Source organism: Oncorhynchus clarkii, chromosome 1 (assembly GCF_045791955.1).
Source record: "Oncorhynchus clarkii lewisi isolate Uvic-CL-2024 chromosome 1, UVic_Ocla_1.0, whole genome shotgun sequence".
Taxonomy (NCBI): domain Eukaryota; kingdom Metazoa; phylum Chordata; class Actinopteri; order Salmoniformes; family Salmonidae; genus Oncorhynchus; species Oncorhynchus clarkii.
Window position 1 is genome coordinate 28,162,293 of NC_092147.1, and position 11,019 is coordinate 28,173,311.

Below are 11,019 nucleotides of genomic sequence, written 5' to 3' on the forward strand. Positions count from 1 at the left end.
GTGTTTATAAAATGATTCATTACAGGCTAGCCCGCCTCGCTTTCCTCTGCACCAGCTTTCCTCGGGGGAGCCATTACCGTGCGCTCTACTGAGTTCAGATTACCTGTCTCTAACCAAACTCCTGTTTGTTTTTACAGGTGCAGTACAGCGAGCTGAGAGCGCCCAGCGTCCAGAGCCCACCACGAAGGAGAAGGTAAGCCCCTTGGACGTGCTGGATGAAAGGACCAGGCTCCTTCTGAAAACGGCACAGCCCAGTCTGCTACGATGACAACGCTCCAGTGCCAGCAGAACCTGCGACCCCTTATCCCCCTGGTCCCCCCTCTCCCCTGCCCCGTGCTGGGGGGGTGCAGTCAGCCGCTCTCCCGCTTGTGTGTCTGCCACCCCCTTGACAGGGGCTGTGCACTGCACCGGGCTAGGAGGGCAGCACATGGAGCTGTCAATCATAGAGCCAGAGACACGTCAGCCCACTCCGGCCCAGCTTGCATCCATTCATGCATTTTATAAAAAGAATGAGAGCTAGAGTTTGGTTTAACACAAACCACTGCTGTTTTGCTTTTATAGATTTGAATAGTAACACCTTGATCAGACTTGACAGCCTCATTGCATCAAGGCTGCGTAAAATATTCTGCAGTCAAACTTTTTTCATTATGTAATCCAACATTTGTGCTGGATGTGTATGCAACAAAAGTTAAACATTTCCCTTTTGCTACTATTTCTGTCAAGTCTATGCATACAATTTGATGTTTACATTGGATTTATCCAACATATGCACCACACGGAACACACTGCAACTGCCTCTGCAACGCAATGCTGCAAGTCAAACACAGCGTTACATTGGAAATTAATGTACTTCTGATGTACAAAATGCGCCTTCGGTCAGATCAAGGCGTTCAACTGAACTGCTGCAATGCTTTGACTCATTTACATTTTCATTTCATATAAGGGCAAATACAATACTGTAACTGTGCTAAATCCAGTTATTACTTTGTGGTCACATTTATTTATTATTATTATATTTTTTTTTTATTAACCCCCCTTGTTTATTTATTTACAGCTTTTCTGCTACAATTAACAAATCAAATCAAATTGTATTTGTCACATGCGCCGAAAACAACAAGTGTAGACCTTACAGTGAAATGCTTACTTACAAGCCCTTAACCAACAGTGCAGTTCAAGAAGAGTTAAGAAAATATTGACCAAATAAGCTAAAGTAAAAAATAATGAAAAGTAACACAATAAATAACAATAACGAGGCTATATACAGGGGGTACCGGTACCAAGTCAATGTGCGGGGGTACAGGTTAGTCAAGGTAATTTGTACATGTAGGTAGGGGTGAAGTGACTATGCATAGATAATAGCAGCTGTGTACAAAACAAATGGAGTACCAGTCTTTATTTTTTTACTATTTTCTACATTGTAGAATAGTAGTGAAGACATCAAAATTATAAAATCACACATATGGAATCATGTAGTAACCAAAACAGTGTTAAATAAATCAAAATATATTTTACATTCTTCAAAGTAGGCATTCTTTGCCTTGATGACAGCTTTGCACACTCTTGGCATTCTCTCAACCAGCTTTACCTGGAATGCTTTTCCAACAGTCTTGAAGGAGTTCCCACATATGCTGAGCACTTGTTGGCTGCTTTTCCTTCACTCTGCGGTCCAACTCATCCCAAACAATCTCAATTTGGTTGAGGTCGGGTGATTGTGGAGGCAGGGTGATCTGATGCAGCACTCTATCACTCTCCTTCCTGGAAAAATAGCCCCTACACAGCCTGGTGGTGTGTAGGGCCCAAACCAGATGGGATGTGCCTTGAATTATAAATAAATCAGTGTCACCAGCAAAGCACCCCCACCACATAACACCTCCTCCTCCATGCTTTACAGTGGAAAATATACATGCGATCATCCGTTCACTCACACTGCGTCTCACAATGACACAGTGGTTGGAACCAAAAATCTCAAATTTTGACTCCAGACCAAAGCACAAATTTCCACTGGTCTAATGTCCATTGCTCGTGTTTCTTGGCCCAAGCAAGTCTGTTCTTATGATTGTTGTCCTTTAGTAGTGGTTTCTTTGCAGCAATTTGACCATGAAGGCCTGATTCACACAGTCTCCTCTGAACATTTGATGTTGAGATGTGTCTGTTACTTTAACTCTGTGAAGCATTTATTTGGGCTGCAATTTCTAAGGCTGGTATCTCTAATGAACTTATCCTCTGCAGCAGAGTTAATTCTGGGTCTTCCATTCCTGTGGTGGTCCTCGTGAGAGTCAGTTTCATCATAGTGCTTGATGGTTTTTGCAACTGCACTTGAAGACACTTTCAAAGTTCTTAAAATGTTCTGTATTGACTGACCTTCATGTCTTAAAATAATGATGGACTGTCATTTCTCTTTACTTATTTGAGCTGTTCTTACCATAATATGGACTTGGTATTTTGCCAAATATGGCTATCCTCTGTATACCCCCCTACCTTGTCACAACACAACTGATTGGCTCAAATGCATTAAGAAGGAAAGAAATTCCACAAATTAACTTTAAAGAAGGCACACCTGTTAATTGAATTGCATTCCAGGTGACTATCTCATGAAGCTGATTGAGACAATGCCAAGAGTGTGCAAAGCTGTCAATCAAGGCAAAGGGTGGCTATTTGAATATTTTGGGATTTGTGTAACACTTTTTAATTTACTACATGTGTGTTATTTCATTGTCTTCACTTTTCATCTACAATTTAGAAAATAGTTTAAAAAATAAAGAGAAACTAAAACCTTTGTATATCATTATTTTAATTAAAATGTCAATTCACTGTACAATCATTTGTATAAACTACCATAATATTTTTTATAATGAAGAATACATTTTCGGAATCGAGCCAAAGGAAAGTTTGATACATGCAACTTTGAGTTTCCAGTCTACTGTAGAACTTCTCAGGTTTCCTGTTTTGGTATGTTCTTCTTTGTATATCCTCAAATCAATTTTTTTATGAATTGTAAAATATAGAAACAATCCCATCTCCGACTGGAGTTGTTGCAGACTGATTTAGTCCCTAACTACACTGTACTGGGGATGGATTAGGCCACTTCTATCCCTGTATACACAGTAAACACATCTGATTGCACAACACACCCATTGGAACAGAGCTCATGCATTGGCCACCACTGTGCCTTGGTTACTGAGCTCACATCAAAGCACTGTACGTCGGTCCAGTGCAGTGGCTAATGCAGCGCTTTGTTGCCTTCTCACAATAACAGGGTCCACATGAGAGAGAGCTCATCTCTCCCAGAGAGTACTCCCCATCCTCAGCACTTAGTGCTTCACATTTCCATTAAAATCACCTCCCCTGCCTAATGGTGGCTACACAGACACACACGCACACACACAGCTCCATGATAGTCTTTCTCTCCATGATGGAGTTCTTGGAAGAGTAACATATGGTTTATTTTCCATCAGACATAATCCCCAATCAGAGGGTATTTTACAGTTTGCTTCGAGGCATCTTCAAGTTATTCACAATGATTAGCCTCAAGCACTGATGTGATGTTACTTAGAGATGATTATTGGTGTGTTTGGAAGATTGTTTTAGATCTTATATGTATTAGATTTGAATGTGATGATTTTCAAACAGTTTTATCCTTGATGGGCCTACATTAACTGGCTCTTTCATTGCCTTTGAGAAATTACTATCTCTTTTCAATGGGAAATCAATTATTCTCAAGACATTTCTAGACTAAGGACATATTGCTTGATGGATCAAATCTATGTGGAATACTTTTCGCACATATAACAGTGGAACTTTAAACATATAACATGTTATCAGAGTTCTTAGAGATTGGCCTTTTTTATCATTGGCTCTCCAAACAGTAGGCCATTAAAATAACTTATTGTTAATTTGGTGTGTTTTCTTAGTTAAATAAATAAACAAGTAAGCAACACTTAAAAATAGCCCTAGTTTAAGAAGAGTTTGGGCTACGGTGAGCCCTGGACCTCAGCACTGGGAATTTGTTCCTACTGATTGGTGTGCTGAGCATCCCAGTCGGGCTGTGGGCGCTCCCCCTCCTCTGCAGTAGCAAGCTGGTGAAAGAGCATCCGTCTGTGCTTTGTGAAGAGTTTGATTGGCTCAGGGGGACCCGGTGGAGCCCCGGGCTATCTCTTTTGACAGCCTGATAGAGACATCACTGGGCTCTCCCAGGAGCTGCCACCAGGGGTCCATTTCAAAGTGAGGGGGAGTCGAGGTGACCCTGAGCTTCTGACGAGCTAAATCCCACACACAAGCTGAAGCCCTGCTGCATTCTGGGCTCTACTGGGGGCGGGTGGGGCTGGCATGGAGAATGAGGAGGGGTGGGGTTCCCACAGACCACTGAGGAGACCCAATGAGGTGTCCCTGAGAGGTGAAACCAATTAAGCTTCGCTCCCAGGGTACTGTTAATCATCATATTTTAACACTCCAAAAACGCCACACCAGAACGTCTGTATCTCACACATACAGTTAGATGTGTTCTGCAGTATCTTTCATCCTACAGACTCTTGTTTGGATTCAATGCAGGACTTCTGAAAATACAAAACAGAACTTTCCAAAGAGAAATACTGCAATTGTTTACTGATGATAAATTGTTTCTGTAAGAAAGGACCAAATTACTATAAAAGGTGACATTTTGTCTTGATGTTAAAACCACTTCATGTACCATAATGTATGACATGAGCATTGTTGGCCAATATTGATGAATTGAGCCTGGCTCTGGGGACTTCTGGGAACAAAGAGGTTGGAGCTTTCATCAGTAAAGATATTATCGAGGCAAATTACATCATTGGCATTGAGAGGTCATGGTGAATAGGCTGTCTGCTTCCTAGATGTCAAGTCAATAGCTGAGCTTTTGAGCTTGGACGCTCTCTGTGTAATTTTGAGACATTCGAAGTCAACGAAATAAAGAGAATAAATAGATAGGATTAGAACTGCCATTGCATTCTCACAGACCATACTTTCTCTCTCCTTTTTATAGAGGTAATCATATTTAATAAATTATTTATACATTTATTTCCTCCCGGGAAAAGCCCATATCTCATCAGAGGAAGCCACCATGCAATCTGGTCCTTGAATGCATTAGAAACTCCCTGGATATTTTACAAGCTCGCTAATGAACATTTGAGCCAGTTAACATTGCCTGGATCATATTTTTTCCACTAGTTGTTGTTGTTGTTGTGCACTGCGTGGCAGTGATGTCTTCATCAGCCTGTCAAAAAAAAGTGCCTGCAGCTGTGGTAGATCCCCCCCCAGAGCCTGTCACACTCCTTGTTTCCATGGTAGTCCTTCAGGCAGCACCACAGGCAGGCTGTGCGCAAGGACCCCTACAACCTGTTTTTTCAACAGTCGCTTCTGTGATGTGTAGCTCCGAAGCGGGCGTCAAACTAGCAAGCGCAAGCGCAAACACATAGAACACTGATCCCTTCTGTCCTTCACAGGTGTACCACCCTGCCTTTCAGAGGATGCCAGCAAGGGCTTCATTTTAATATTCCACTACACTCCGCACCTCTTTTTAGTAATTGTTACATGAGCGATTTCATGATGGTTCTCTGACCTCCCATCATGGAGACACTATATTACCACAGTGCAGCAGAGTAACAGAGGCACTACGCTTGGTTATACTTACAGGTGTCAAATCTATTTGGTTCTAGTCATTTGTTCTAGTTGTACCATTTGAAAAACGGGCCAAAGAGATTAGCACTAATGCCCTGAGTCTGGGCTGCCATGAATTAAAACGCCAGAGGTCAGGGCCTATCCTAAGAGTACCTTGACACCAATAAAGTGGCAGGCTTTCCTGGAATCAACTCAGTAACGAGATCCAAATGAAGGCCAGATTGTGTTGCTACAGTCCCAGATTGTTCAGCCTCCATAAGCATGTGCCTTAGGAGACTGCATGGAGAGCTTTTAAAAAGACGTCCAGGGCTTTATTCAGGTGCCAGTTTGCATTGTAGGAGTCGGTTTATCCTCAAAGTCAACTATAAAAAAGCCAATCAAACAGTTTTATACTGTCAGTGTCACTCTTTATTCAAGAACCAGCTCTAATGACAGGAATACTAGAAAGCGCAAGAACAGGGACTGATATGGTCTCTAGGATTAGGGGTGAAAATATGACTATGTTAACAACAAAGAGAAATATGACTGCTAATGGTGGCTGTTTCCAAAAGTCACAGTTTGCTAATAATTTATACCGTGGTCCACTGTACTCTGTGGTGTAAAGACATTTCAAAAGCCATAATTCTTTATAACATATCAAGAATAGATGGTAGCCTTTAAGATATTAAATGAAATCATTGGCCTTTAAAAGCATCTCTCTGGGGGCAGCCTGCATTAATAAATTCAACTGATACTGCTTTAATATTATTCAGAGTGCATTAAAATGAAGCGAACAGCTGGGTTCATGGCCGGTCTCTGGAGTATTGCCTGGGTCTTGAGTGGTGGTTGAATGCAAAGCATGTCTGATGCAGTGCGGCGGCCTTGCGCGCTGGATGCAGGGCCACAAGGTCTCTGTGTTACAGGTGCAGGCCTGACAGGCGCTGCTCTTGGATCAGGGGGTCCTGGGTACTGACATGGGCCTCAGGGCAGCGACCGTTCTGCCTATCTCAGAACAATGTCACACGTGAACAGAAACCAGGGCCTTGCATCAAATCAGGACAGCCTTGCTGTTATTACTGTGCTACTGTTACTGAGAGAAAAAAAAAAAACTTCCTGTAATCTATAAATGGGCACTATTTCAAAATACTGTGTGTACTTTAATTAAGCTAGCTAGGGCAATGTCATTCAGAGGCATTTGCAGTGGTTTCAACCTTAATTTCTTATTCTTCAAAATACCTATCCCAAGACTCCCTGAAAAACAGTGGCAACTGTTACTGTGTTTATCCTGGTAAAATATATAAAATAAAAATGAAGCTATACAACCTTGACAAAGAACCTTTAACATATTTGTAGGAGAAACACTGGGCTGACTTAAAAAAAAAAGAAAAGCAACAGAACTGTAAAGCCTTTGTTAACTTCTTGTGTTACCTCGGTGCTCTGTACTTAGTGTGAGCGTCAGGCAACAATACACAGAATAATCTAACTGCATATTTCATTTTAATTAACAGTGATATAACACATTGTGACTCTAAGCCTCCTGAGGAAAGAGCACAATATTTGGTTTGATGAATCTGCTAAAGCCACCGATAGTCTCGCCGTTGCTAACCCCAGGGGAATCCGGTATCATTATAGATAAGGACAGATCTCCTTTTTGTCTCACTGAAAGAGAGGGAGGGAAAAACACATTTCCACAGTGGCTGGCACATGTGTGACTGCAAAAATGTTCAATATTAATAGCCTTTCATCAAGGACACAATTAGGACACCTCTATTTGACACATTCTATAGCATCAGAATGAATATGTATATGCAGTCTCTAGGAAGGAGACATAGCAGAATTACAAAGTGAAATCACAGTGGGCAAACCTAGTAGAATGAAGAAGCCCACAACATGACAATCAGGAGCGGATATATTTTGATCTGCTGTGAATTTAAAAGAACCAAGAGACTAAAAGTATATTATAAGCCCTATTCATAATTCACAGCCTAGGACAAGTTGTGTATTTACACAAATTAGCATACATTTATACAGCTACATATTTGAAATTTCAACAGCCACACAATCACACACTACAAACATAACATGGCCATACTACTTTAATCTTATGGAGATACCAACGGTATTGCAGGAACTACCTATCGTATATCTTCAATCAATGTTTTTATTCAAAGCTACTTGTGTGTTTCATGCCTCTCCTTCTTCCCCAGCACAATGCATATTGCATTTGGCCATGCATATTTTCAATAGGTTTATCCTCTTGCTTATTAATTTGATGCTTGAATTAAATTGGCAAATCCTAATAAACATAGCTTTATAGATGATGTATCACTCTTCTAAATCTGGATAATAGTGGTCCTTTTAAGTTTATGAAATGACTGCAGTTAGGCTACACATGACTGTGAAGGTTCTGTAGCAAAACCCTTTGTTGCTGAGTTTTAACTGTGAGTGAAGTCATGTTTAAGCCTGGACAGTGTGTGTTTGGCTGGGCAGTTGAGTGAAGAGAATAACCCCATGGAGTTCACCTCCAACACAGCAGCAGCCTTCTCCTCAGTAGTAGTGTCAGAGTGACACCAGACCAGTGTGCCAGACAGCAGCAGATACCATCAGGCCCACTAACCAGGCCTGCTAATTACTGTCTCCTAACAGGTCCTCCAGTGCTGAGGCAATGTATGCTCTCATTTCAGATTAAAAAATAAATGCATATGGAAAAAAGGATCAATTACAGGAAGGGACAGAAAAAATCCATCCTCTAGCTGAGTAATTAGACGTAGACTTTCATTGGAAGTGCTTGCTCTGTGATGAAGGTTTAAAGAGTCCAGTGGTAGAGACACTAAAACTGTGTTTTATTTACGACGCTGCCATGTCACCCACCGGGGCCCAATTAGGCTGTGACTGATGCCTCTGAAAGCTCCTTGCTGCTCCTCTTTGACAGGAAATGAAAGCTCCAATTGCTCACGTCCTTCCACTGACCCGCAGGCTCCAGGCTCAACCTGTTTCACTGCAGTCTAGGCTGGTGGGGAGCAATGACTTCAACACACCGCCACGAGAACAGCGTTTTGTTCCTCTAGTTAGTCGTCTCAGACTTTTTCCAGCATGTCACATCACTTATCTGTGTCAACAGAGCAGAGCGCCGTGATGATGTGAACGTTTAAGGAATACAATTCTTCAAGGCAAGTTCATAAGACACAAATGGTCTTGTAGGCTTAACCTGGACTTAACCTAGATGTAACATATTAAATGTAAACCTGTCTCCCTCCATATAGTATGATACAGTATGTTACGTTTCATATGGTATATTTTAGTTTGTGGATGTCCATCATCCATTTCATATTTGTTATGAATTGCAATTCATACAATATGTTACGAATTTGCATTAAGTATAATATGTTATGAATTCCAATTTCTTGTGCCTAAAGTTAGCTAGGTGGCTAGATGGCAAATGTTAGCTAGGCTAGGGGTTAAGGTTAGGATTAGGAGTTAGGGTTAGAGGTTAATGTCAGGGGAAAGGTTATCTAACATGCTAAGTAGTTGCAAAGTAGATAAAAAGTAGCAAGTAGTGGCCAAGTTGCAAATGAGCTAAAATGCTAAAGTCCATGATGTGATTAGGGGAACCACATGTCCCGGATTGTGTTCAGTCAGCCATTCCAACCTGTCTCTTTTGCAGTGAAGTTATGCTTTTGATACGATATACACTATATCATAAGGATGTGGTACTGGTGATGTTAAACACGTTTCCAATCGTTCTTGAGATCTGATATTCTGTTCAAAGAAAGATGCGAGGTAGGCCAATGTCATATCATCAACCAATCACTTTTATCAAATCCTTTCGGTCAAAATTCCAGCTAAACTTGGAGAGGACAGCTAACTAAAGCGTGCGTCTGACAAAGAGCTACAAAAGTACGTAAATAGCTGTATTAGACTGAAAATATATAAGGTGATTTTGTCAAACTTGTGAGGCTCTCCATGCTCATTAGTTGCTCATTCAACATATTTTTTTGCTACTTTACTCAATGCAGTTTTCAATGTCTCCCTTCAATGTCTCCTTGAGACCAACCAGAAATGTTTCGCGGCCAAATATTCCCAGATTTTCATAAAACAGACACACATATTTTCTCTCATTTCTGCTTTACCAAATTTTGCATGGGGCAAAAGAGTGGGCTTCAATTAGCTAGTTCGGTGCAGCGGGCGTTCTGTGCAGCAGGAGCATGATTACCTAAATTGTCCTGCATTTGGGTATTTTAAATGTGGTCACCCTAGAAAGTCTCGCAACTTCATCCCTTTGTCCCGCATTTGGGTATTGGAAATGTGGTTACCCTATATGTGATTCTAACACGCAACCTTTGGGTTGCTAGACGTTTGTGTTATATGCCCACCCATTCTCCCTGACTAACTACCCTCCTTTGTTTTTGGCTTAAGTAAGCTTCGGTCTTATGTAACCATACCAAACATAACATATACAAATTTGAGTGTCACAGTTTTACATTTACTATGTTACGTGTTTGAGGCTAGGCTGGTAGGCTAGACATTTACTATCATGCATGGCTACCTCCTGTACTGTTTCTTAGATTGAGATGTTAAACAACATCTACTGTACAGTGCTGCAGCATACTGAATGAGCAGGTCTCTTACCTACATGAGGGAGCTGTGTGGCTGTTCCACAAGAACAGGTCCTGATTGCCATGTTGGATTGCATTCTTATGTCAGCTTCAGACAGTTTGTCAGAGTAATTTTCTTAATTAACTGCGATGTGCTCTGATTAAACTGATATTTACCAATTTACATCCTTTCAGGCTTTAAATTGCCTTTCATAGACTCCAAGCATGTGTTTTATAACCAGGAGATACAAACAGAGCGTAAAATATCTAATCATGTTTCTACACAACATTAAAAGAGTTTGTTATTTTGCATGAACACATACACGTGGAAGATTGTTATATTCACCATTGTTTTTGTCAACCATCTACAGAAAATACTCTGTAATGTCAAAGTGGAAGACACATTCTAACATTTGTAAAAAATAAAAACGAATATATCGCGATTAGATAAGTCTCTAAGAGCTTTGCGCACCTGGATTGTACAATATTTGCACATTATTATTTTTAAAATTCTTCAAGGTCTGTCAAGTTGGTTGTTGACCATCGCTAGTCAGCCATTTTCAAGTCTTGCCATAGATTTTCAAGCCGACTTAATTCAAAACTGTAACTAGGCCACTCAGGAACATTCAATTTAATCTTGGTAAGCAACTCCAGTGCATATTTGGCCTTGTGTTTTAGGTTATTGTGTTTTAGGTGAATTTGTCTCCCAGCGTCTGTTGGAAAGCACGTGGGTGATTGAAAGATGAACTGAGGTCATCTGAACTGAACCAGGGTTTCCTCTAGGATTTTGCCTGTGCTTAGCTCTATT

At 41.0% G+C, this 11,019-nt stretch overlaps 1 protein-coding gene across 1 annotated transcript in view; it reads left to right on the forward strand.

Annotated features, from left to right (window-relative positions):
• Window positions 1-1,201, forward strand: part of LOC139402019 (multiple C2 and transmembrane domain-containing protein 2-like) — a 39,879-nt gene extending 38,678 nt beyond the window's left edge. Inside the window, exon 25 of the mRNA XM_071146104.1 lies at window positions 138-1,201. Within this exon, the coding sequence (XP_071002205.1) occupies window positions 138-197 (60 nt within the window). The 3' untranslated portion in view covers window positions 198-1,201. The remainder of the gene's footprint in view (window positions 1-137) is intronic.
• Window positions 1,202-11,019: the final 9,818 nt, after the last annotated feature.